The 27,820-nt window shown below is 41.5% G+C and overlaps 2 protein-coding genes across 2 annotated transcripts; one reads left to right on the plus strand and one right to left on the minus strand.

Annotated features, from left to right (window-relative positions):
* The first annotated feature begins 3,776 nt into the window (after nt 1–3,776).
* Nucleotides 3,777–8,886, plus strand: LOC115807713 (L-lactate dehydrogenase B chain). The gene is made up of 7 exons (XM_030768837.1): nt 3,777–4,075; nt 5,215–5,332; nt 5,699–5,872; nt 6,395–6,568; nt 7,563–7,680; nt 7,774–7,897; nt 8,039–8,886. The coding sequence occupies exons 1-7, from the start codon at nt 3,944–3,946 to the stop codon at nt 8,201–8,203; spliced, it is 1,005 nt and encodes a 334-aa protein (XP_030624697.1). The 5' UTR covers nt 3,777–3,943; the 3' UTR covers nt 8,204–8,886.
* Nucleotides 8,887–12,069: 3,183 nt separating this feature from the next.
* On the minus strand, nt 12,070–26,932 carry mpped2 (metallophosphoesterase domain containing 2b). The gene is made up of 7 exons (XM_030780923.1): nt 26,882–26,932; nt 25,328–25,578; nt 22,943–23,124; nt 21,346–21,571; nt 13,342–13,457; nt 12,962–13,075; nt 12,070–12,191 (listed from the first exon to the last, which is right to left on the minus strand). Exons 2-7 carry the CDS (start codon nt 25,453–25,455, stop codon nt 12,073–12,075), a joined length of 885 nt encoding a protein of 294 aa, XP_030636783.1. The 5' UTR covers nt 25,456–25,578; nt 26,882–26,932; the 3' UTR covers nt 12,070–12,072.
* Between the last annotated feature and the right edge of the window lie 888 nt (nt 26,933–27,820).

The following is a 27,820-nucleotide window of genomic DNA, read 5'->3' on the forward strand; positions in this document are numbered from 1 at the left end:
AACCTCCTGTCCTCCTCAGACGGCAGAAAAGTGTTCGTTCGGAGAGACTGACCCAATGACCAAGTGTCTCCTCATTCCACTGCACACTCCTCCACACACCCCGTACTGCCCTCACAGTCGTACACGCACTGTGCCAACGAAAGGAATGCAGTTTAGCCCACATATTTTATCTGATAAAACTTGAATTTTTAACTGGCAATGAAGTCTAAAATCCATTGGTGATATCTCTCATAAACAGTGTTCTTGCACTGTGAAGTCTAAACAGCTGTGTAGAACAGAGGAGAGTTACGAATGTATTTTATCAGAGATGTTCCCTCTCTGTTCTCTTTTCATTCTCATCACGTGTCTTTGAGACACAATGTATGGAAAGATATATGAATCAAGACACCGGCAGATGGTAAACAGATATATAAAATTATGTAAATGAAGTAAAAGACATGAGTACACAGATTCTAATCCTTCCGTAATACAGCCTGTCAAGGCATATCAAGGCATGTGTTTTAAGTATTGTCTGACTTTACAGAAGACAAAATCATTCTACTGTGTTATTTCAATAACAATAACTACGTATTTATTGTGTTGTACTACACAGTAACACTGAATACTCAGGTGTTTACAGACCAAAATTACACCAGTGCGGCTCCACAGAATGTGCAGTAGGAATTGTGTGTAAACACTGCACAAAGCAAAGCAGTGCTCAGAGGTGAATAAATGTCTCACATATTTCTGTGAACTTACATGTGGGTTAATAAACTCTTGTGAACTCTTCACTCTAGGGGTCCAGTCCTTAACACAACAATGCACAGAGTCAAAATAATCTGCCTTAAAAATACAAAGTGCAGTCATTTTTATCCTCACAGAACCATCACGAGAGCTGCCCGTGACCGTGTTCTACACTGCACGCACCAAAGTTGCGATACATTTCCATGTCGCAACTTCAGCTGTCCGACAAAGTCAGAATCGAGGAAACTAATGTGTTGTGGCAAGCTCTCCTCCACATAGCTAAACTATCCTCCGATCTTGGAAGGCCCTGTAAAAAGATTAGACACAGTGTTGGCAACTGTGTAGTTAATGCTGTTGACAGGTCCTACGCTAAGTTTATGGAAAAGTCCTGACTCCAACTTTACTCAGTCACGAAGGAGAAACACTCTGTCTTCAGGTCACTGGCTTATTCATCACACAGTACTGTCACTTCAGTCTGATCTCACAGTAGAGATCCATGGGAAAACACCATAGCCTATATTTTGTTTGCAAAACAATAAACTGAATTGATGTTAGGACTGTTTTCATAGCTGTAGTAAAATGAGAACAGAGGATGCCTACACATAAACTCATAGTAAAATCTGATTTTAAATCAACGACTAGGCCTGTCTCAACCTGCTGAAAAAATGAATCAGTCAATACTGAGAACAACCTATGCTTTGTTTAAAGGCCAGGGGGTGGTGCTTCATGTGTTATTTTACCATTTTGAGAGTACACTTTAAGTGCAGATGGAGGGCAAGCAAACAAAAGTTTCCTCCATGACCCCACTCAACTATACAGACACCGGTTGTGTGAATTAATGATTAACTAAGATTTTAAAAGAAACTTACATGGTGACTGAAATATATGAACGTATATTTGTGCTAGCCAACACAGCACTGAACGAACATGTAGGGATCACCAAAGATATGGCAAGTACATCCAGCCATTGAATTTGACACAAGCCTGGAGTGATTTAGAGCTAATTTAGCATGATTGAGAGGATACCCGTTTACAAGTCATTAAAACTAATAATGCTCCATCATCATAACAAATTCACAAATCAATATGACAGATGTCAATCATTATATAAGAAAGCTTCATTAAAACATTGCCAAATAGAGATGTTGTGTTAGCTGAACAGTGTGTGGCACACACACACCCCACACCCAAAAAACTCCTTGCTTGCGGTAAAATGTTTAAACAGATTGGTGATATGATGTAGTCTTTTAATTTTATTTAAGATGGAACTAGTTTGTATTGAACGGGCATGATGTAAGAACTGTAATGTGGAGACCTCCAATATTCTAACGACCCTCAGTCTGCTTTGAGTCATAAACTATAATTAAAAAGTCATGGAGCATTGCTAAAGTCCTAAAAAGCATATATCAGCTTTGTACCCATCACTGTGACACAGTGCAAGAGCTCATATCACAAACATGCTGTTCCTTTTACAGATTCAGAGCATTCATCCTGTGAGAGAAATGCTAAATTTATGTCTTACAGTTTTGAAGTGCATCTCAGTATTGTTTGATTTGGACCAGTCACCTCTGGCATGTCTGTCATGAAAATGCTTGCAAATGTCAATCATGCATAAGGATTTATTACGAATTTTTGGTGGTGTGTGTTTGATTCCACTTACTCGTTTTTGATCCTCCAGAGCATGAGTGACGGGCTTCCTCCTCTGCTGCTCTGACCGATGCTGATGGTGGTGGTGGTGGTGATGATGATGATGATGAAGATGACGATGATGACTCTGATGAAGGACCTGCTGTTGATGTTGGCCCATGTGTTGACATGTCTCCGATTTGCACTCCATTCCTGTATCCAGGACTGTCTCTTTCCCTTGGCACTTCCCAAACCAAAGTTCCCCTGATAGGACAGGATTTCAAATTCCCTTCCAACATGAGAATTGGCGTTGCTTCTCCCGACTCTTCACACAGTCTTAAAAGTTAGGGTGCAGTCAGCTTAACCATGAGTCAGTTTTTTCATGTTTGTGGAGACGGAGTTATTGCTTTTGTAGCCAGTGGTATCTGCTTCATTTTGCTCAGGGTCGTCTGCTGTCCTCAGGGTTCATTGTGAAGACACAGTGTCTAATCCATTGAGAAGCACTGATGAGTGTGCCTCAATCCAGAGGGGTTAATGTGCTTCTGCAATGCATGAGTGAACAGCTTCAGCTCCATCCCACATCAACTAGAAAGCTGTCAGGTCAGGATTCCTGTGCAGAGAGAGAGAGACACACACACACACACAGAGCGAGAGAGAGAGAGAGAGAGAGAGAGAGAGAGAGCAATTTCAAGTTTAAAATAGGGCGTTTTTGAAAGGAGATTCGTTCCACCTCATGATCACTAATCACCTTAGTGCTCACTGAAAATATAAAGGTTGGTATGGTACAAATGGTTGGCACTTTTAAATAGTCATGGTAAGATATCACTATATAAAATTAGCCGTACAGCGTTTGGCAAGTCAGTGTCGTTAGAGTGTTGGAGCTTCATATAAAATTTCAGAAACCTGACAACGAAATCAACGTGCATCGTTCTTGAGACTTTTCACAATTTCTTGAGAACAAATCATTGCGTGCATTGGCCAGTCCGAGTTAACTATCATTACCAAAGAGCAATACGAGTTAGCATTAGAAAGTCAACTAACCTCCAACATGTTATTCTCAACTTCTCCAGAACGAGGGATCACAGGAATCCAGCCCTCGTTTGTTTTGTGCACCGTGTATTCAACACACCACTACTCCATGCAATTCATTACGTCATGCACTGAGCGCCACTCCTCTCAAAAATCTTGAAGGCGCTGTATGTTTCCATAGAAACATTTTTATGAATGAACTTTTTGCCCTCTAGTGTGCGACGATGGAATTTCCTCAGTTTATAGTGGCCTCTTAATTAAAGGCACGCTCGCTCTTTTATGATGTTCTTATATCACTGCTGCAGTTTTTATTTTAAAGGTTGGATTAAGATATGTACTTTGTACAGCTCATCCAGGAGGAGCTTTTGTAAAGGACATTGACCTCTCAAATCGGGTTGTGTCGGTGAACGGGCTGCTCTTCGCTAATTAGACTTCATAGTTTGACCGATTCTACAGTTAGTAATAAAATTTAGGTAGTTTAAATAATCACTGAAATTTAATAGGTGCTATTTTGAAGAAAGAGGTTGAGTCAGTTTTATTAATCCTTTGTGAAAGTTCGTGCAGTATGTCCACACTTAAAGGGAAACTCATGCAAGTAGGCCAAAATGAGGGCGCGAGGGAGGAAGCAAGAGTGAAAGTAACGGTCGTTGGCGTGGGTCAAGTGGGCATGGCGTGTGCTTTTAGCATACTTCAGTCTGTAAGTATATTCACGAGTTAACAAATGTACGAGTCTTCCACTCGAGTACCGTATTCTGACTAAGATGAGATCTACAAGAGTGCGAACGCACGGTGCGCGTTTCTGTCGATCTTTCACAGTTCTCGAAATATTCAAATTCAGCTTTAGTTGTCATGTATGCATCATATATTCAAGTAACATTCAATTTGCAACCATAGAAGGCGCGCTTGTAATAGTGGGTTGACAAAAACAGTGGTGCAGCCAGTGTATTCTCGACATACAATACGTTTTCTTCAGAATTTAAAAACAATCAGCGTCATCTCACATGTGCATGTAAAGCGAAGCGTTAGAGGTTTTCGGCAAATCGTCACGATCAAGTTACTATGTAATGCTTTAGATAAAGTCGTAATTACTAATGAAGTCAACAAATATTCTTCAGTTTCATCTGTCCTTGGTCAGTTGGCCGTCACTATGATCGTTGCCATCATTTTAATCCACGAACCAAAAGAGATGTTGAATGTCTCATTGAGTTTCCCCTTATCCATGTCTTGGCTTCCAGAACATTGTGTTCTATCCATCTCCTTATATTCATTCCTTTACACTCATCCTCTGTTTTCACCAGTTACCCCCTCATGTAATGAAGTTCATAAAATAATTTCTGACTGTTATTGTTTATAGGTGTGAAGTTATTGTTTATAGGTGTGAAGAATATGACCAGAGTTATACCATAGACTATTTCCTGAATCAGAAAAAAACCCCACTAACTGTCTGACTTACCTGTGACCCTTTTAAACCTTTGTAGTGCATTTCAGCTCATATCCATATGATTTACTTTAAAATGTACCTTACTGTATTGCAGAAGTTTTTTCCATTGCTGAATAGTGGTGTTCAAGAAACTTCTCAACATTATACAGTATATTTTTCTGTTTGAGTATCACTTTGCTCAATGGCTGCTTCCTTTGCACTGGTACGACCTCACTTTGCGTCAGTTATTTATTTTAAAACAATCAAAGTGATGCAGTAGCCTGATGATGTCGCAGGTTGACTCACACTAACACATTGTGGGGACCTGAGCTAAGAAGGTTTCACAGTACTGTCAATCATGCAGCAGTTGCTCCCTGCTCTGTTGCCATGGTAATCCTCTGACTTTTGTTGTTGAGGGCATTGCTGATGATGTCACTCTGATGGATGTGATGGAGGACAAATTGAAAGGTGAAGTGTTGGATCTTCAGCATGGCAGTTTGTTCTTGAAGACATCAAAGATCAGGGCAGCTAAAGGTGAGGTGTAAGGAGCCTGAACCACAAAGAGTTCTTTGTTATTGCTCTAGTAAAACATTTGTAACCCCAGGTTTGTCAAAGGAAAATCTGCCAAGAAGGCCTATATAAGTACTAGTGAGGCATAACTAACGAATCAATGTATTGCAAAATTCTTGTAAAATTACAGTAGGTGACTTCAGTCACAGCTCAAGTGTCACTTTAAACATTTGAACATTTTAAAATTGGCAAATTTCCATTTGCTTTAGCATGTATTTGCCTATAAGGTACACTGGTATTCAGAGTAATTCTGACTTAATAAATCCAGCGTGTGTCTGACCTATGGCAAGTAGTACAGTACATGCTGAAGCCAACCCTCTGTCCTTACAGACTACTCGGACACAGCCGAGTCCAAGCTGATTGTGATCACTGCGGGTGTGCGTCAGAGGCAGGGAGAGAGTCGGCTGGCCCTTGTGAAGAGGAATGTGGAGGTGTTTAAGCACATCATACCTGCCCTGGCCAAACACAGCCCCTCCGCTCTCATCCTCGTTGTCTCCAACCCAGGTCACTCTACCTGTACCTTATGTTTCTTGTTCAAGTGTGAGAAACATTGTAATGATGCTCTGAATTGCATCGTCTATTATCATGTATACCAAGTGTTAAGGTACATGCAGCAGAGCCAAACAGATGGTTAATTCTGATTCATCTCTCAGAATTTGAATTGGAACTGAATTGGAATGATATTGTTCAATCCATTTTATGTAACACTGTGGAAAATATAAAACTGTAAGAAAAATGAATAACAATGCAACTTCAGGGTTATGAGGGTCATGGCAATTTCTTTTTTCAAATATATTTTAACACCTCTTTTTGCATCTCCATTCAAACATTCAAAATAGCCAAGCTGTGTTCAAAATATTGGATTATGTTTATTGTGGAATTGCATTTTTCATGGAACTCCATATAGCTTCATGTTATTCCAATTCCTCACTGGAACCAAGATTAATTAAAAACTGCTTTGTTAAAATTGTCATGCATATGGTCCATTAAATGACTTAATATCTGTGTGTCACTGCCTTACCACAGTGGATATCCTGAGCTATGTGACCTGGAAGCTGAGTGGGTTCCCCCAGGAGAGAGTAATTGGCAGCGGAACCAACCTGGACTCGGCTCGTTTCCGTTTCCTCATGGGGGAGAAACTTCAGATCCACCCAAGCAGTGTGCATGGCTACATCATTGGAGAACACGGAGACTCCAGTGGTGAGAATTAGAATGAGTTAGAATTAGAACTAGAGTGAAATCTGTGCAATTTCGTCTCCTTGTCCAGTTCACTTTAATAATCTTTAATCTGTCGATTGGCTGGACATTTCTAAAATTAGAAATGTCCAGCCAATTTGTTGTCATTGCACTCAAGCCATCAGACAACCAATCAGATTCTGACTCCTCACTCTCAAACGTCTTTACCATGACTATGGTCTGCACAATAGCTGTATATGTATATCATGAATGGGACAGATTTAAATGTGGGTGCTTCTGTGTTTTACCTCATGTCAGTTTTTCCTGACATGTGCCAATAAACAAAGCGTGTTAATTGTCTTGCTGATTTTGGTGTATGGGCCTATATAACGTGTTACCATGCCAACCCTAACCATATTCCCCCTGGGAAAAAGAACACCTTTTGTTACTTTAGATCAGCAATGGTAGAGGACTAGTCCTCATCTCATGTCCATCAAAAGGCTAATGATGATATCTGCAATGATTTATGTTTACTTTCCTGATGAGTATGTGACAGAAACAAAAAAAGGAGAAACAGATAGTTGATGAGGGACAGAACAAGACATTTGGCAGATGATTATGGTGTTTGAGGGAAAAGACTTCCACTTTTGAAAAAGAGAGGTCATTGGTGTACTTGTGTAAACTGAATGACATCGTCTAGTTTGTATCTGAATGAGTGGGGAAAAAGATAGTGTCATAGCTGACTGTGGTCTCCACTGTATCTGTAACTGGTCAAAGTTGAGATATTAGTTACTCAGCAAATGTTTACTTAAGCACTTTTAAGTTCAGAATGTATGGGAAATATGCTGTTAGCTGTTTCTTTACTAGGAATTTACCCAAAATGACTATATCAGTCACACTTCACAGCTGAAGTCTGAAATCACGCCGTGTATACCTTTTCACAAATTAAACAAAATGTCGTATTATCTGATCAATTTTTGCTGAATTCTTTCATGCCATTTCCCCCAACTGCCTACAGTTCCAGTATGGAGCGGTGCCAACGTGGCAGGAGTCAACCTGCAGACCTTGATCTCTGAGCTGGGGGCAGATCAAGGCTCAGACAACTGGGCTGAAGTACATCAGGCAGTAATTAAGAGGTAATACCCCACATTGCTTACATCCAAGTTATGTTCAATAACTGTATACATCAAGTGGGCCAATGTGTGTTTCTATACTTATATGTATTGCAGTGCATATGAAGTCATTAAACTCAAAGGCTACACCTCATGGGCCATTGGGCTGAGTGTGTCTAGTCTGGTCCAGGCTTTGCTGAAGAACCTCCACACTGTTCACCCAGTCTCCACCCTTGTCAAGGTCGGTAAAAGACTGTGTATGTGATGGAGAATATTTCAGTCCTAATTTAATAAGTGCCACTATGTCTGTGAGACTTCCTTGAATTGAATATGGTTGTATATGTGTGTGTGCTTGTGTGTGTGTGTGTGTGTTCTCTGTCAGGGAATGCATGGCATTGAAGGGGAGGTGTTTCTTAGCCTGCCGTGTGTGCTGGGTTGGAGTGGTGTGTGTGGGGTGCTCAACCTGCCACTCAAAGAGGCCGAAACCAAAGGCCTACAGCAAAGTGCTCACGTCCTCAGAGACATCCTCAAGGACCTGAACCTCTGAAACTCTTCACTCTACTTCTGGGATTTGCCCTGTTTGTTTGCTTGTTTGTTTGTTTGTTTGAAACAGCTGTTTAATGTCATTTCTGCTTGTGTCATTAATGAACTCCTATAGGTGAGGTACAACCCTTTTGTCATAACTCGACTTCATAGATTTACTGTGCCATTGAAGATCACAGTAGTGTTGATGGGGAATTTACGAATTCCAAATGGGTTAAAACAAATTACTTTCCACTTTCTGGAGTTTTCTGAATCATGTGTAATCTTGCTTATATAAGAGACAAGAAAAAGCAGCATCTATCACTGCTGGTGTTTAAGATAGGATCTAAGCTGATTTTTGCTTGTTCAGTATACATACACATTAATTACATGGAGACAGTGTAAAACGGCACACTTAACAGGGCTTATCAAGTTATACTTCATTTTGGCAGATGAGGGCGCCAAAGCTAAACTTTGAAGTCATAATTTACATGAAATGTTTGCCATATCAGCTAAAACTCTGATTTAGTTCTGCAGGCAAACTTAACCTGTGATTTGCATGCTTAGAGGTGATGGAAAAATTGAGAAAGTGTTTTGAGCAGAAATCATAAGTAGATGTAATAGAATGCAGATACATTCTGTTTTGAAACTCAGTTGCCTGTCATCCTGATTGATTTAACTACTGCCAAGTTTCCTAATAAAAGCTTAATGGACCAAGCTTCCTCTAGAGAAGTATTATTCCTCCTAGACCCCTATAGCACTGCATATTTTGCATCACCCCTGCTCTAAGACACATAATTCAACTCATCAGTTAATTAACACCTGCCATTAATTACCTGAGGCATGTGTGTCAGGGCAGGTGAAGGCTGAGTGCTGAGCTCTGGGCATTTAGGAGTTGGATTAGGAAACCCTGCTCTAAAGTGAGGGAAACCCCGTAAATGCCCTCCGGCACACCTGAAGGTGCAAGCAATAAACGTGCTGTGCAGCCACTTTGCTTGTCATTGAATCAGGCTCTGTGAGTCTTGCAGCCCTCTCCAGACTCTAAACCTTTCCTAAGTCCACCGAGCTACGGCAGGTTCATTTCCTGGTCGGTCTAATTATTCTGGTCTCTCTCCACAGAGAGAAGACATAGGCTGAGCAATATTTAACTGAATACACTTAAGTTTTCAACAGAATGAAATACAGTTACTTAATTGGTCCCGTCACGCATTGATGAATGACAGAAGGGAAAAAAATGACTGTCTTAAGGCCTTCACAGTGTACACTTTGGCCTGTGGCCTGAAGCAAATGTGATCTATAAGCTTCAAACCAAAGCCAGCCAGTCCATTTTTTTGGACCTCTCTCACCACACTCAGCATCTGCAACTCCAAACATCATGTGTGAGTCCCACTGTTCTAAAGTAAACGGCTATAGGCTAATGTTCTAAGTGTTGTGCCATTAAAGTCTTAAAATAATGGCAGACCTGTTAAAAGGTAAGACAGGTCTTGTATGTCCATTATGTATGATACTCAGAAAAGAGCATAAATATTTGAGCTCCTGCAACCTCACTGTGTTATAATCATGTTATTTTAAGTCAAATGAAACCTGAAGACCCAGTCTGGCCAAGTATAATCTCCATGACGAAGCAGTATCAGAGTCACTTGCTCACTGAGCCATAGGGCATTTGCATAATACTATATGACTGCCCATCAAAAACCATGACACACATGACTGAGCGGGAAAATGCAAAAGTGTTCTTACAGGAAGCAGTCTAAATGAAGAACACGCATAGTCAATACACAAATGGACCATGTATTCACAGAAGAAATGAGAGGGAGAGAGATGGTTGTTAGCCCAGACCTCTGTTCACACTGGAAACACACCAAACTCTAACAAAAAGCGGGTGGAAGGAATGAGTGAACGCTGAATCTTCATGCCAGTTAACGTCAGTGTCTAATTAGCCTACAGTACATGAGCACAGTTTATGTCACAAATCTCACAACCAAATGTGTTACAAGAAATTTTGTGAAACACTTGCCATAAAGACACTTTAAATTGTGCTACAGCCTTCCGACTGTTCATTCGTCAGGCCTCACCAGTCACAAGTTTTTGATTTGATGGCGAGTGCAGTGCCTACCCTAGTGGAATTTCCAGTTCAAATCCAGTAGAACATCTTATAAGTGCTAATTTTTCCGATTTTCACGTTTAGGTCTGATTTACACTGTTGAAATAACGTGGCCTATTTATTTTAGGCCTCACATCAAAAGGTTACATTTTCAGTGATTCACCATTTGGCTTTGTAAGCACTGCTCCCCACTTTTCAATTACCCGTAATCTTGTAAATTTCAGTCTCGCGGGCTACCACACTGTCATGAATAAAATCGACCACAGCGACTACCGAGTGGGCCACTGTGCGAGAGTAATCCAAACCGAAATGCACTTGTACAAGGCAACGGGATAAATTGCATTCTTATGATCTTCCATCCGGTCTGTAATGAATCGCTCAGATGGGTACCTTTACAGTACAACGTCATCAAACACAGTATTTTCTCTGCATGTGCTGACCGGAGACTACACATGGATACTGTAGCGCGGGTCTCGGAGGCTTTCTGAGGTGAACTCGCTTTCACTGTCGATAGGCAGGTCGGATAATCAGTCGTTCTGCTGTGCTGTCCATGACACGCATCGGAAACCCGGCTAAGGCTAGGATGACTAACCTGGGCAATCAATAATAGCAGCTGCCGATATAACACGTCCCTATAATGAATGCACCACGGCAGTTCCGGAGGAATGAAGCCAAATCATTTGGTAAAAATCTTGCAGCTTTATTTGCATATAAAGTCGGCTAGATATAACAATGCATTTTTAAAAGTTCCATAAACACAGAAATAAAGCATGTACAGCGGCAAAAATGAAAAATGGTAAATGGCAACATTGTTGTCCTATGCGTGCATGCATGCGTGCGGAGGGCGCGCGCATGCACTAGTAGGCCAGTATTGCAGATACACACAATCCAAAAATACTGGGGAGAGGGGTAACTTTCGGTACAGTAACTATGGCAACAATGGCATCCACATAATTTGAAGAACTGTGTGATCTTCCAAGGGGCAGGAGATTCCAATACTCATGTCATTCTCAGATTTAATTTTTAAAGTTTCAGATTTGTTCCCTAAAAACAGACACAAGAAAACCCAGTACTCTGCAGTGATTCTAGGCAATATCAGTATACAGCAATGTCCTCTCTCTCTCTCTGTCTCATCTGAACTGAACTGTTTGTGTCACACATTCACAGTCACGGAGGTGTGTTAAATTCAAAGCTCACATCTCAGATAACATCCCAAATGGAACAGCTTACTAAATATGTTTTCACATTTCAAACATATTTTCTCTAATATTTTAAGAGGAGTGGGGGGAGAAAGTTGTGATTCATGCTTTGTGGCTTGGCTTGCACAACAAAATACAGAACATCTTTTACAAGCAGTAAGCAGGATGTTTGAAATCAACCGGTAAATATTCTAGCTTTGCTGAGAAGGAATCAGAACCGCATAAAAGGAACACTGAGCTAAATACATGACCTCAGTTCTTAATTACAAGAATGCAAAGTCACTGAATTGAGAAACATAAATAACTTACAAAACAGTACACTTACCAAAAAAACAATATGCATATTAAATTATACTTATATGGTCAAGTATTGCTGAAACTTTAGAAGTACCTTAAAATGCACTTTCAGGCCTTGTCAAAAGAAATCTAAAAAGGTGTCCGATGCAAACCGATTATAAATATGAATTTATTCTTCCTCATCAAATCATTACTTTTAATGGCATGACCTGATCTAAAATGTCAGATTTTCATGCATTCATTTAAATACAAGCAGTATAAAATACCAAAAAAAAAGTGGGGTTTTTGTGGGTTTTAGGGGCTCCCTGGGTTGGGAAGGTCAAAAATGATGGGCGGATTGGTGGGCTGGAAGCTGACTGTGCATGTGGAGGCGTTGATGAATGTCGTGTATCCATCTGTCATTATGCCGTACCCTAGAGAGAGAAAGAGAAAGAGAAAGAGAGAGAGAGAGAGAGAGAGAGAGAGAGAGAGAACACTCCAGGTCAAAAAGCCTCTTCAACTGAGGCAGAGCACAACAGGTTCAAACACGCTTACACACACTGTTTGTCTTTCGTTTAAAAAAATACTGCTATACAAACTGGAGTGTACCAATACACACGACATACTGTGGATCAGGTATGTATTTATGTTTAACTGTCCTCAAGCCAGGAGGAGGCTGTGTTTCCTTATCCCTTTACACACACGTTCAGACACTAGATGCGACAGGCTCTGAGAAAGATTTGTATTACTCCTAGGTCTAAATCCATTTTCTGAAATCCAAGAAATATGATATTAAAGAGAGAATGAGGAGAATAAATTATTTAAAACTTTTAGGGATGAGGTGCAGAATATGAATATATCTGTCTAAGAGTAAAATTTGAAACAACTTTTTTATTTTTCAAAGTTATAATGACAGTGATATTCTGTATAACTACTCTCTTCCAGTGCTGCCAAAAAAAATGAATAAATAAAATCATGTTGGCACTAACTGTATACAAAAGCAGTAAGACAATGAAGCCATAGAGACACACACTGCAGAAACTAAATCCCATCTCCAAAACAGACCTCAGACCAGAGTAAAGGGAACACACGAACATTTGGTTAAGGTGCCTCTTTAATGGAATAGAGTCTTATTCTGTGATGGGGCAGGACTTTTGAGGTGCCCTACAGGGGTCAAAAGGGTTAAGAGAAAGCAGATGCTCACCTTCGTGGATCCCTCCGTAAGCGTGGAGCTTAGGCCTGACTCTCCTCTGCACTGTGTTGAGAAGCTCCACACAACCAACGCGTTGTAATTCTTTAGGGACCCAGTCTCTGAAACCTACAACAGACCCAACAGTGCCCTCATTAGCAATACGCTACTGCATCATTAACCACAATTTTCCTCATCAGTACAGGTCTCCAACATGAGAAGCCCAAGCCTTCGCATATAGAAAGGTCCGGTGATACATGGTCGTGGATAAAAATAGCTCATAGTGAAATAAGTAAAAGACATGAAGAAATGAAACACTGCTGCTGCGGTGTGAGAGAGAAAGTAAAGACACACAGAAACATAAGGCATGTTTGAGTGGCTGTTTTTGGACTCACCGAGAGGGGGTCCATGAGTCATGAGGATGTCTATGTCATCAGGGATCTGGTTCCACTTGTCCAGCAGAGACTGTCCACGGGGCAGGTTAAAGGCCCAGCCGTTAAACCAGGGCGTCCTGAGGAAACACACACAGACACAAACAAGCTGACCAAACGAACAAATGCAAATCAAATATTCTCTCGTACTCACACGTGCACAAACACAGGAACAGACATACTCACTCTCTCACACACATAGACACATAGACACACACACAGGATAAAAAAGGAAAAAAGAAAGGATGCCCCTGCATCAGGAGGCCTTTCATGACCAAGTCGTTCATTTTAGCCCTGGACTGACAGGCCACAGTGAGTCATTCATTTTAGCCCTGGACTGACGGGCCATGGTAAGTCATTCATTTTAGCCCTGGACTGACGAGCCATGGTAAGTCGTTCATTTTAGCCCTGGACTGACGGGCCACAGTGAGTCATTCACTTTAGCCCTGGACTGACGGGCCACAGTGAGTCATTCACTTTAGCCCTGGACTGACGGGCCATGGCAGAGCAGAGGTCATCTCCAGAGGAAGCAAATTGATCAAGCTGTCAGCACCAATGAACAGAAGCATGTTAATAGGAGTTTTATACGCCCTCTGGGACATGCCCGCTGACAGACTGCTGTAAGTGTGGCCAAACCTCTCTCCGTCTTTATTTACTGCCTTGTGGACGGGGTAATGGAGGGCAAGCGGCTGACGGGGGGCCGGACGGCTCTGGAGCGAGCGGTGTGGAGTCCACGCACGTTTAGGAGCGGGAAAAAACGGGGGGCTAGAGGAGGTCAAACAGGGCAGGGGATTAGCTCACTGCTGATGATCAGGGCTAAATGCCAGATAAAAGACAGAATACGAATACCAAGTCATTTGGAGCTCAGAGGTGTAGCTTCCAGTTCAGAATGAAGGAATACATGTTTCTACATGTGAATGTGACCAGAACAGTTCAAACTAGATCAAAGTCCACAATGAGGGGATATTTAAACTAAACGCTAATGAGACAATAACAAGTTGACAGGATTTTACACCAAATGATAAATCCTGGTGATAAGGAAAGTAAAGACAAAGAAATTACACTGCACTGTATGGAACTCCTAACCAAGAGTACTTTGTCACAAATCGTCAAACTGATACAAATCCAAAGAACGGTCTTGAGTAATTACGAAACAGAAACTTCAAAAGGTGACACTGAGCTGGTTTAAAGAACATTTGAAACGCATGTCAAAGATAAACCGAATCTCTTTTGTCTGTTAAAACCGAAACTTTATATTCAATGCTGAAAACAGTCAGTACACAGCCTGGAGAGCGTCAGTAGACAGAGAGATGAAAGCTGAAGCATGCAGGGGCCCCAGGAAAGCAGAGGAAATGAGACCTGGAGGGCAAGAGGGTTTTTTTTTTTTTTTTTTTTAAAAACTCTTCCTCAGCGTAGACTCCAAGACCTTAAAGCCATTTCAGCCACTCACTGGCGTGTTATTTGTTGCAATTTTCTTTCTGTTTATTTTGGTGCATCGTTGAATTGTGGAATGAGAGTCTACAGATATTGCTCAGTCATAAACGTCCCAATAATAGTAAATAAAAAGTATTCAAAAGTGTATAATGAGGAAAGAAAGAAAGAAAGAAAGAAAGAGAGAGAGAAAGAGAGAAAGAAAGAAAGAAAGAAAGAATACTTTCATAATGGTAAAAAGTATCTAAAAACCTCACGTAGTGAATTATGCTGTGTGAGGGAGAGTGGGTGCTGAGAAACCAATCAGACAGTCACCATAAGGAATGACAGAGAGCGCCAGTGAGATCCAAAAGCGCCGTCTCTGTACGTTCTGCTTGACTGTATATTAAAAATGCGAATCTTATGGGAAAAGCTGGTCTTCCCACTGTACCACCTTACACAGACACATAGAACCCCAGTGAATGACTGTAATGAGACTTAGGGCTAACCGTCTAAAAGCTTTTACATGACTACGTGCACAAACAAATCAAGGCATGTTTTTTGTTTTGCTGAAATTAAGCCAGATTTAAACTAGAGAACGAAAGAAAAAAGTATCCAAGTGTCATAAAACATGAGAGTGTCAGCTCGATCATCAAACAGGGCCAAACAGACTTACTCTCACAGCCCTCAGACTGTCTGTCCGTTGGGCCCACTTCTGTCACAGTAAGGAGGTTATCAAATGCATAAACAAAGTAATGCTCAGCTAGGGCAAACCCCCCCAAAAAAACCTACCATGGTTGGTTTCCCCTGCGTTGGAGGACTATGTTGGTCTAATGATGAATGGCTAAAATTTTGGAGTGCAGCCCCTTGCTGCAATTAACCTCCACACACACTCACCGCTCTGCTTTTTATCAGTAAGAAACTCCTGAGAGAGGCTACCTGGGGTCTGAATTCACGTCTCTATCTTATCGTCATCTTGGCTTAGCTTTCAACAATGCTCAAACACACAGAGACAGGGGGCAGAGGTCACTCAACAACTCAACAACAGGGTACGGCACACAGTGGAGTCCCAGAATCCATACTGAAGACAAGATCAGTCTAGACAGACAGCAGGTGATTTGTTATTTTTTAACAGGGGGGATGGCCCAATGGCCAACAGGGGAGATGGCCCAATGGTCACTGACACTACTCTATAGAGTATATAGGGGGGTGGCAGGTTAACAAGGGGGATGCATTTTAGTCATTTTGCTAATAAGGGGGATGGCAGCCCCCTCATCCCCCTGCAAATTGCCAACTGTAGACAGATACAATTCAGTCTAAGTCTATAAATGCAGACAGAGCTTATAAGCACAGTGTGACAGAGTGGAATTCAATAATAGGTATAAAAACAAATGTAATAATCAACAAAAATAGACCTGAATAAGCTAATGGTTTCCAGGGCAACATTAAAGTGGAAGGTGATTCTTGTTGAATTATAGTAATTGATGTCTATAAAAGGAATCACTATTTTTTAAGGCTTTCTCTACAAGACTGCAGATGTTACAGGCTATAGGTTCTTCTACGGGACAGATAGACTGACCAGACATTGTCATCCGAGTCTCTCCTCGTGTGGTGGCATCCGCACGGCTCTATCAGCCTCAGCATTATGAGGCTGTGACCTCTCTGTGACCCTGACATAACGCACAACACAGCGCAAGGGCAGGCAAGTGGCCATCTACAACAACTCTCAAACTGTGCTCTCGATTCTGCAGGTTATTTCTGGAACAGTGAACCAGTCTGAAGCACTGCCCCGCCCGTCAGTCCCTGGAGCTCTGAGAATCTAAGAGCATTACTGAAATATTTACCTATTTGTGACTACAGGCCAGCCAGAGAGGGTCAGAGAGATCCGAGTGTGTCCGTGTGGTGCTCAAAGACACACTGAAAATGAAAAAGAGAAAGAAAGAGAAAGAGAGAGAGAGACAGGGAGAGGGAGAGAGGGAGAGAGGGGGGCACGGGCTAGTGGGAAAGAGAGAGAAAGATGGAAGGAGAATGGGAGAACACTACCCACACTGCTTTTGACATCATCCTATTCTGCTGCGTCTTGGTGCCTCCTCTCTATTTACACTGTCGTAACATCTCAAGTGCACACAGGCTTTGTAGAAATCCTTATTTCACAAGCCGCCGTTATTTGCTGAGTTTAAGTGGGAGTAAGTACCGTTTTTAATTTGCAACTGGCGACATGCTGACTAAGAAAAAAAAAATGTAAAAATCCACCTTCTCCTCCATCTCCCCCTCAAATTGGGCTTTGCTATTCAGTGGGAGTTTGATTAGGGAAATATATCAGAGGCAATCCTCTCTCTAGAAAGGTCGAAGTGCTAGTTATTTCACAGGTTATTGTACCTGCTCTGCCAGACAGATGCTCATTATGAAACAGAACCACAGATATTAGGAAGTGAGACCCAGATGGACAGCTCCTGGTAAATAATAATAATAAAAACTAATAAAAAACCCAAAAACACGCAAGGCAGTAAAGAGAGAAAGAGATCCTTTCGTTTTGCATCTTGGAAATTGCTAAACAAATGAGACAGAGCAATCAAAGTGGTTATTTTCCAAGGGGACAAAGACCAAAATTTTGGACCACCAGTTGGCCACCATCCCCCCCCCCCCCCGACTAGCAGGGAAAAGAAGTCAACCAAATTTTTACACAGGGATGTTGTTTCAAAGTCCTCCATTTACTTTTCATTTCCATCTGTGCCTCAATGTGAAGTTCAACAAGTTTCAGCAGGAAAAAAAAAAAAAAAAAAAAAGACAAACAAAAACCAAAAAAAATTTCAGAACCTTCCATGGTGCCCCTGACTCATTCATTCCGAGGCTACATCTGACCCCCTAAATCTCTCACTGTCTGTGAACCTGCACCCCCCCTCCAATCCATCATGTCTTTGACCTCAGTCTGCTCTCTATCCCAGTCTGCTCTCTATCCCCCCCCCCCGGACCACCCCCTCCAGCCCTGTCCGGTACCATGTCTGCCCCACCGGTGCTTGACCAGGCCGGCACAGAGAGATGCAAGAGGAGCAGGCAAGCAGAGAAGTCAGTCGTTAATTAATGCTGACAGACGCCGGCACCTTGGGGCCAAGGGGTAAGTTCACACAGCCAAACAGAGTCTGCGAGAGGTCGGAGGAGAAGAGCATGTTCTGGTTTTTAGGGGTGTTCTTCAGAGGTTGAGGAAGAGGAGGGGGAAAAAAACAGAAGCCAAAACAAAACAAACAAACAAAAACCAAAAAAAACCCCAATATTTAGCTTCTGTGTCTGTAACTGGACAGATTAGACTTTGAGGATTATTAGGGGGAAAAAAAAAAAGGGAAAACACCCAAAAGGTCCCATAAGACAGTAACGTGTAAAATGGAAACGAGACTTCCTCAAGCAAGCTTATGAAGGACATAAACTAAACAAGCTTGTGTTTAAAGTAACACTTATTACCCTGACAAATTAGTCTTCCAAACAAACATGCAAAATCCTGGTAAACACACAAACAGAAAACGTTGCCAAGCAGTTCTTAGGTGTCGCTAATCTGAGCTTGAGTGAGCAAACAATCTCTTGGCCTCTGTTCTCAGTGTGTTCCTACGCAAGGTTCAGCACATTCAGTCAGACATCCATTAAGACTCAGTTGTTCAATGTCGCCCTGCACAAACCTATTTCAATACCCAGTTCACTATACTGTTCAATTCATAACCTCACAAATCTCCTGTCATCAACATTATGAGTCCAACTGGCCGGAGGGAACATATATATATATATATATATATATATATATATATATATATATATATATATATATATATATGTGTGTGTGTGTGTGTGTGTGTTTGTGCGTGTGTGCATGCATACACAGTGTCAGTGGGAGGTCTACATTTCCTTTTTTAACCATTTTAGACATTTTGGGGTTTTTTTTTTCCCTCCACTCTTGCAATTTGGACTGGTTTCCATTGATATGACAACGCAACCTGCCATTTCTACTGATGTCCCGTTAAATTTCTGCAGGAACCCTTTAGCTAGGACCTAATTACATCTATGACATACATTGTAGGCAACACACAGAGTTGCAGTCTCTGGCATTTTTCCAATCTTCATCTGTCCGGCACACACCCAGGAAATCGACAGCCCAGCAGACACAGAGATGATTGCTAATCTATCAGGCCGTAAGTGGAGCGATCAGTACTGGACAGAGCTGTCTGAAACCGAGAGACGGAGTCTGGCATCACCCTGTGGCTACGGTTACCTTAAATAATAGCCATGCATAGCAGAGAGACAAAAAGACACTACAAAGTTAGATGTCACTGAATTTCAGTTATTTTCTTTTATTTCTGGGATGAAATACTGAAAAATCCTTCTTGACGGTCCACACTTTTGCATACTCTGTTCCCTGCGACTCACTAACCTGTGGCCCACACAACATTTTACAGTATCTTAACTTAACTAGACAGATGCTATAACTCCATTATAATTACTGCTGGCAAACTAACTGAAACAAAATGTCCATTTTCTTTACTGACCTACTGTCAAGCGAAATAAATATACCAGCCTGTGTTGTTTGATGATATATTGCTTATCCGCCTACGGGATTTAATTTGCATTGCTGTGTCAGGGGAAAAAAGAAAAAAAAAAAAATCTATGAAACCTACAGCACGTTTTAGCAAGCCCTGGGCCTGAAGCCTCCAACCGACTGCTTTATAATAATAGGCTATATATTAACCCAGGAGCTGAGGCTGTCCTATAGTTTCTATGGAAACGTGGAGGGCAAAGCCTTCAGCTCAGACGAGCATTCACCCGGCGTGAACTGAAGTCACATGACCGGTGTCTGCCACTCTAAGAGGATTAGGGGAAGTCTTTGATTTTCTAGAGGCTAGACTACCACCTGGTCTAACTTGCTTATTCCTTAATCAAACCAATCGCTGCCAACAGCAAGGGAACATAACGCGACGCTTACGGGGACAGAGGTGGCACAACATTAGCGAGATTAAGCGCAACTGTCTTATTTGTTTTCTGGTACTTGCCTTGTCCGGTGACCTAATTGATATAGCACATACTTGTGAGGACTTGTTAGAATAACTGATGTTGCTGGTCCAGTTGTGATATCGTCCTGCCTGCATCAGGTCCAAGGTCATTGTGGAGGTTCTTCTGAGTGTGACATCATGAAAGGAAAGGAAAGAAACTGGTGGGGGGTGGGTGGCAGAGGGGATAGCTTGCTTACATGTCACGCACAGAGGGGTTTGCAGTAAGAGTCAAGCCTGGCCGAACTCTTTGTGAGAAGAAGAAAGACGCAGTGGAAATGACCGTCTGCGACTGCTGAGGCCCTGGGGTTAGGAAGGTCAACGGGCCCTGCTGTGAGCGTGACCCCTGAGCCGAATGCGAACAGTGCGTATTTTTGATCCTCGTTACCAACAAAGAACCAGGATGTGTTGGAACAAAAGCCACTTCCTGTAGCACAAGGCTGGGAAATCCAAGACCTACGAGACTTCCAGACCTCCCACCAGTCAATCCAATACTTCTTACCCGCATTTTTATGCAACATGGTAGCCAAAGCATTAAGGGATTTACTTTTCCAGACAGTCCTCCTGCTTCTTCATCTGCAATGTAAAAAGCCTAACTCTAACTATGCATACAAGTTCAACCATTCACACTGCGCGCCGAATTTCAACGAGGAATGAAACATTTAGTTATAGCACTATTGCATTCGTGTGCGCACTGTATCTCTGGAAGTTCACACGTAGCAAGTTTTTCATTTTGGCAAATTGAGTTAATATGGCAGCTCATTTCTAATGAACCCAGGACAACCAGTCAACTCTGTTTTCAACTGTCACCAGAGCATAATTTTGGTGAATCTTGACTAAACGTCCATCAGCGATTCAAACCCGGCACATTTTTGTAGGTTTCCCTGAGAGTGCCCTAGAACAGTAAAGTCTTACACGCCTGCTCACCAGACAGGGATGATTCAAACAGAAGGACTGGTCTGCTCCTGCATAAGTATGCGTGTGTGTGTGTATGTTTGTGTGTGCATGTTTTTGTGTGTGTGTGTTTGTGTGTGAGTGAATGTATTTGTGTGTCTGAGTGTTAACCATGGCTGACTAAGGACAAGTGAGGACATGCCCTGTGTCCTGAGGGGGAGGCTAGAAATACATATTTATCTGTAACTGACATCAGTGAATTGTACAGAGGCCTCTCTGTCTAATGCCTGTGCCCTCAATGCCACATCATGGTACCACATTGTCATGTGATAACATATGAGGCCAGTCATCCTGATTGGTCTGAGGGTGGTGAATGCTAATTTAACAGACATGTCATTAATCCGGGTCAGTTATAACGTCAGATTGAACCAATGAACAGGACATATGCTCTAGGCGCTACACAAAGGACAGACAGATCTTTAAGTGGAGTGGTTGCAGCTACAACTGGTCAAAGTTCAAAAGTATGCAAGAATTATGCGCTTGACTGACAAAAAGTGTTGTAAAGTAAAAAAACAACAAAAAAAAAACCCCAATACATGTAGCATCAGAGGAGTCCATTAGGAAATGTGTGACTCACCAAGGTGCTCCGTATATTCTGAATCCTTTTACAGTGACTTCTGAGTCCTGGAGGTACACACAGTTTGTAAGCAGGGTCTGTACATCATCAAAGTCCTCGGGCCTCAGCTTAGAGACGGAGGGAAAACGATAGTAATCCTGTTTAACCAACTCTGTCATAAAGTCCTTATCAAACGTCAGCTCGTGATTTCCCGCAATGACCACTTTAGACTCGTAGGGAAGACCGCCTGAGGGGGGGGAAAAAAGGGACAAAGGAAATGAACATAAGACAAAACCCTTTTCACATACTTTAAATGCGTCTGACTTCTCAGTCTGCTCAAGTGTTGAGACGTTATTTGTGCCAAGCATTAAAACCAGTTTCATGGCTCGATCAAATTTCACATGTTCAGAAAACTGGCAGGAGTAGATTTACAAGCATTAGAACCAGGTGTAAAAAGTCCTTTGACTGTTTTGAGCACTTGGTCTGAATATAGCTGTTTATTTTAATACCAGGTATACACTGTACAAAGACAGACAGAATGGGATACTACATAACTATCTGTCTTTCGCCTGTGTCAGACTGCGTCCATTTCATTTAGCACAATACATAAAATGGCTTTCAATATACATTTTCTAAGACACACACACACCTGTGTGTAGTTTTGCTTAAAATGCATTGACATACACACACAAACAAGTATAAAGTATAAGCATATCCATCTCTCTCTAGTGGCTCAGTTTATTACAAACTACTCGACAGAAGACCATGTGAGGACTTAGTGAAGCACCAGTTTTTAGCCATTTGTCTTAATCATGGTAGCGAAATAGTCATAAGTCAAGCAAAATTCAAACTAATGGTCTTGGCAGCATAAAACCTATAGTCGTAACAACTATAACTCATAGAAGTGCCATTATTTTATTATGGTCAGTGGAAGCATAACAGTCTAATCGTTGTGCTCCGATCTTATGGAACCTATGTCATTAAATTTAAATTTCCATAAGAAAGACAGAGGTCTAGACACTCGCAGGGAGTATTCGCTGACCTGAGTGAATCAGTCAGATCCCTATACCAAGGTGAACTGCCAAGGAAAACCATGCAGGACTTAAGAGCAACTATCATCTGCAGAACAATTTTCAATTTGACCTTTTTTGTTCTCTCCTGTCAAAGACAGGTCTTCAGAACCAGTGCCTCCAGCAAAAAGCAAAGTAATTGAGTTTAAATTAAAGAGCTCGGCCAATACAAATCCATTTTATCCTAGCTGTGACACTATTTGGGGGTTTTCAAATGAAAACTAGAAAAAACCCAGCAGAGAAAAACACGCTAACGGGACAATCCGTAGCCTACTGATTCCACTTTGAGACAGACGGACCATATTACTTTTAAAACATCAAATGCATGCCTTGGCATGTTATGTTTTGTTACTTTTGAAACAAAACGACAAAGCCCGAATTAAAACAAAAAAGAAAAGCTTTTCTTTCTTTCTTTTTTTTTTTTGAATCCAGTGATTAGGTGGTTCCAAGCCACGTTATTTGACACGGCACGATACGACAGCTGGGACGTGTCGAGTAAATCCCAGGTGAAAAGAGCAAAAGAAAAGCAGAGAAAAGGGCGTCCTCACCTAACCAGTCGTTAAATTTCTTAACCTCGGAGGGCAGTCCCAGTTCCGTAAAGTCACCCGTGTGGAGCAGGACATCTCCATAGGGCATCTGGATGCCGTCCGTTCTCGAGTGAGTGTCCGAAACACAGACGAACCTTGTGTGACCCGCCGGCTTAGGTGCATCATAGGGAAGCGGCTCCACCCTAAGCAAGAAAAAAAATTGTAAAAATTAAAAAAAAAAAAAAAAAAAAAAAAGAGTATAGTGTATTTAAGTAAGGATTGTGTATTTATCTAAATGAATAACCGTCATTAGCAGGACTATTCCTAACATAATGCTTGTTTGATTAACATGCAAATTTCAGTTTAGAAATTCAGTGAGGTTCAAGGTTGGCTGCTTTTCAAATACCACAACATAACAGCAAAGTGTTCAGTTTTTCCATGGGAAAACCATGTTTCACAGCTGTAAACTCACAATACTCAATGTGCAGACAGTGATTCCTAATCACACAGAGGACAAGTTGAAAGCCTCCCTATTTTTTTGTCATACTAATCAGTTAAACTTTTCCTCTGTGAAAATAAGAAGAAAATGCCTTTCAGGTTTCTTTCTCTTTGACATCTGCCATCAAAGTATCCACTACTAACACTCCATTTGTTTTGAGAGACAGAGGAGTGTCTTAATCTACTGAATAAATCTAATCAGTGATTGAAATATGATTAATGTAAGCAATTCTCTCTTTTTAATGAGTCAATCTCCTTAATGTGACCACCTCAGAAATGGGCATTTGTTTTTCAAGCGGGGGGGTTTGAGAGGTGACTGGGAAGGTTGCCTGCAGTACACATGCAGTAAAACAAGGCCACAAATCACAGACTGTTCACTTTCATTTTTCCCCTCCTAGCGTTTCCATGTTATTTACGTTATCTGGGCTAGCTGGTCGTCTCATGCTGCTTCTTCGCTGTTTGTTACGAGTGCTATTTATAGCATTGCAGTGTTTGAGAACGCTTCCTTTCAGGAGTTACTATCTGTCTTTCTCAAGTCTACAAATCAAACACAGACTCCTGTGTGTTTACCACATGTCAGCTTAACAACGCTTCTCCAACACAGTTAACTAACGTCATAACACATTCCCGTTACCACAGACTGGTAGAGCAAACCACAGTAAAAAAAACCCCCCAAAAAACAACAAACAAAAACAAAAATAAAAAAACAAACAAACAAAAAATCCCACAAGTCTTCATAGCATCTGAGAGTCTAAACTAAATACGAGTATGGAGTATGTATTATTCAAAAATGATAATCTGAACATGTCAAGTCCTATATTCTCTATCTGCTCGATTTTCTCTTGCTAGAGATCAGCTGAAAAAATCAGTGGTTTTACGTGGCACAGAAGCAACCAGTGACCTCCAATCAGAGACGGAGCTGATCACCGAGGTATCTTCCTCCTCATCCGCACCGCTCCTCATTAGCCCCTCATCACGAGGAGTCAATGGCCGGGCTACTTAAAGCCGAGCTCTGACCCCTGGGTCAAAGAGCTATTGTTAAAAGGCTAATCAACTGCAGTGACCTTTGACCTCCCTCAGTTAATAAATACAAGAACCAAAGCCTTGCACTGTATATCCCAAGACATCTCAATTATGGTTTCCTACGAAGCACTTGCTATAGAAGATTCAACAAATGTTTTAGCAGTTCTACAAAGCAAAGGGTAAGATATAATGTGTTTAACACAATACCTTTGCCTGATTTATGCGAAGACGTAGACTTGGACAACATAAAATCATAAAATAAGTAAATAAAATTTCTTATCTTTATTGCTAAGTATCATAAGTGAATTAAAAAAAATCACTTTCTGACAGGCTAATTAATGGACCCTTACACTTTTACTTATCATTTGATTTGACTTAAGGAAAAAAGAAAATTGAAAAAATAACACGTTGCTGTCATCAAGAGTATGGTATCACAGGCAGCAAGTGCAGTTAGATGTCTGACTATAGGTGAACATCATTTTTATACAAGATGATCTCTGTAGTGCTCCCCTATACAAGTTAAGTCATCACAGATCCCTGGGTCCAGAAAGTGCTTCTGTTTCTACACTCTCCATTAACATACAAGAAAAAATTAAGTTGCTGAACACACTCCACCAAACAACACACAGATGCATTAAGTCAAGCAGACGAAAGTTCCAGAAACAATTAACAGCAGGTGGGCTTTATAAGACTGTGCAGACAGATGTCCTTATTCTAAGCATCCTGTCTCCCTGAATCATTCATTCAATCAGTCACTCAATTAAATCAATCTATCAATTACACAATCCTTATTAAAGAACAGTTAGGTAAAAAAAAAAAAAAAGAAAAGAAAAGAAATGAAAAGAAATGAAAAAATGAAAAGAGAGAAGAGATTCAGGCTCTCACATATGCACGTGGGGAGGCTGGAATCGACTCTGGTTAATGTTGTAGTGGGTGAAGGCCTGCGTAGGATTGGAGCTGTACTCATCCACAGCGACGGTCGCCTTACCCTGGGACGACATTCGACCAGCCATCTCTCCTCTGACTGGGACATGAGCAGGTCAATGGGGCCCAAGTTCAGACCAGGACACTGGCATCCTTCAAATCTGTTTCTTCATGCTCGTTTGGTTAATTTGGAGTCCCAACCTACAGAAATGCTGACACACAGAGAAGAACCTATTGCTTCATAAATCTTAAGCGAGTTCAAATGGATATGCGGTATACGCGCTCACAACTTCGCGAGTGCAAGTCACAGTCGATGGCAAACTGAGAAATACTGCCAGATTTTTTTTAAGCCTGGCGTTTCTCGTTAGGTATCAAATTAAAATTAAGTAAGCAAACCAAAACTGGGCACAACCATCTCATTTAATCGCATAAAGACATCTTATCACGTCTGATTTTATCGTATTATCTGTTACTGTAACGAAACGGTTGGTCTTGAACAAGGCATGATCATAATTAATACCGAAATGAATTTCTATAAAACAGAGACTGGAACTTGAATATTATGCATGCCACAAACGTATAGCAGTAGTCACTATGTTAAAAAAAAACGTTAGAGAAGGCGCCCTATGCCAGTAACCCCTGCCTTCAGGCTGCACAATAAAAACCTGCTTTTTCTCAGATACTCGGCGTACTTCAATTCACAAACCAAAGAATCCCGACTATGACATGTACTAATCTGAAAAGTGCAACTATTTTGTTTCATTAGACAATAAAGCAACGAAGCTGTCACGTTCAGTAGCCGCCAAAATGCAGCTAATAAAATGAGAACGAGCGAATGGATTTATTTTCCCGTACTAAATTATAACCTCATTCAGTGAGCCAAACAACTACTTTGTAAAGTTTGTTTATTTTCTGCTTAAAACAAGTCACGGTTACAGTGTGAACTTTGGCCCGTGTTTTAAACAGCAGAGCAGCAGAGATCCTTTAAGAAAATAAACAAGGCTAAACGGACCAATGGCTGGGGTAACATGCTTAGCAGCAGACTCCATAATTAGCTATCTGACAGTAGAAGGCTTCAAAACTGGCGTCGCGGTAGTCAAGAGAAAGCGCCTCTTTCACGTTGCATAATGTGCATTTTTGTCCTCTTTACAGGCATATGTTACGGATTAAGATACATTTTAAGTGATGATGTTTAGACCTTATCACAGGTCCCCTTTCAAAATCTCGCACTTTTGCTCTCAGGTTAAGAAAAGCATGAGCACACTGAATCAATTACACCGCGCATCAAAAGCTGTCAATGATTACCGTTTCTCTCTTATTGTCGGAGAGCTCAACATTAAGCTAAAATACAAACTTGTTCACTGTAAAGTGTAACAAAATGCCCATGTTGTAAGCCAAGACAGGAACCCTTTTGATCTTTTTCCCTCTAACATGACAAACCACTACCTCTAATCCAACGCTTTGTGCCTCGATATTTTCCCAGCGATTTTTTCTTCTCGAACGAATCGAGAATACCTTCTTCTTTGGACGAGAAAAGCTTGATTCCTCTCTGCTGTCAGATACGGCGACGGTGGTCCCCAAGCAACAATCAAATATTTGGAAGCCGTAAAAGGTTGAGGTCGTGGCGGGCAGGGCAAAACCTTCGACCTGAAGGGTCTCTATTAATGCTCTCGCCAAAATGCGACAGACGAGGAAGGAGGGAGACAGAGAACAGCCTCGATGTGGGAGGAGCGGGAGCCTGAGAGAGCAGTGCAATGAGCGCGCATTGCCACTGGGGTCAGGGAGCACAGCGGTAGCAGGGCTGACATGTCGAAAGGAAAAAAAATGAAACCGACTCATGTTGTGAAACCGTGGAGTGACCCTCCATTTGACAGAATGATATAACAGTGCTGTTTGGTGTTCCATCGTTTTTTGCATCCACATCAGATTTTGCTTCCAGTGTACCTTAATTTGATCGAAACCCCACTTCTAACCTAAAACATACGTGCATGCGTACACATGGGCTCAAACAGCAGGTAGGGTACTCGGATGAGTAGGTTGTCAGGTTGGTGGAATAGATTAATCACATAGGATAGTGAGGCCTGTTGAAATATGATTCTTGCATGTGGGACGTAACTCTGTATTCTGAGTTTAGACTTCAGTACTGTAATCCCAACCGATCACTGGGAGACATTTGAAAATTTCGCCCTCTAAAGACACTTCAGATAAGTAGAATATAGATTCATATACACGTGTAAATAAAAAGTTAGAGGCTTAAGCTGAATAAAGAACAAGAAGTTCACGGTTGTTACAGTGAGCAAAACATTCTGCCGTTTTGGCTATGTTAACGTTACTAGAACGTCCGTGTGTGCATGGTTTTGCGTTGGCATTATGTCGAAACAGTGACAGAATAATCAAACACACGCAACAACTTATTTGGTGTGCTAACTGACACCAGCCTTGGCCAAATTTATA

This window comes from Chanos chanos, chromosome 1, assembly GCF_902362185.1.
Source record: "Chanos chanos chromosome 1, fChaCha1.1, whole genome shotgun sequence".
NCBI lineage: Eukaryota > Metazoa > Chordata > Actinopteri > Gonorynchiformes > Chanidae > Chanos > Chanos chanos.

Excerpts from the sequence above, each read along its gene's own strand:
- LOC115807713 (XM_030768837.1), top strand. The coding sequence starts at position 3,944 with ATGTCCACACTTAAAGGGAAACTCATGCAAGTAGGCCAAAATGAGGGC. Across the intron at positions 5,333-5,698 it reads AAAGATCAGGGCAGCTAAAG|ACTACTCGGACACAGCCGAG; the intron begins GTGAGGTGTAAG and ends CTGTCCTTACAG. Across the intron at positions 7,681-7,773 it reads CATCAGGCAGTAATTAAGAG|TGCATATGAAGTCATTAAAC; the intron begins GTAATACCCCAC and ends TATGTATTGCAG.
- mpped2 (XM_030780923.1), bottom strand. The coding sequence starts at position 25,455 with ATGGCTGGTCGAATGTCGTCCCAGGGTAAGGCGACCGTCGCTGTGGAT. Across the intron at positions 23,125-25,327 it reads CAGCCTCCCCACGTGCATAT|GGTGGAGCCGCTTCCCTATG; the intron begins GTGAGAGCCTGA and ends TTTCTTGCTTAG. Across the intron at positions 21,572-22,942 it reads GAAATTTAACGACTGGTTAG|GCGGTCTTCCCTACGAGTCT; the intron begins GTGAGGACGCCC and ends CCCCCCCCTCAG.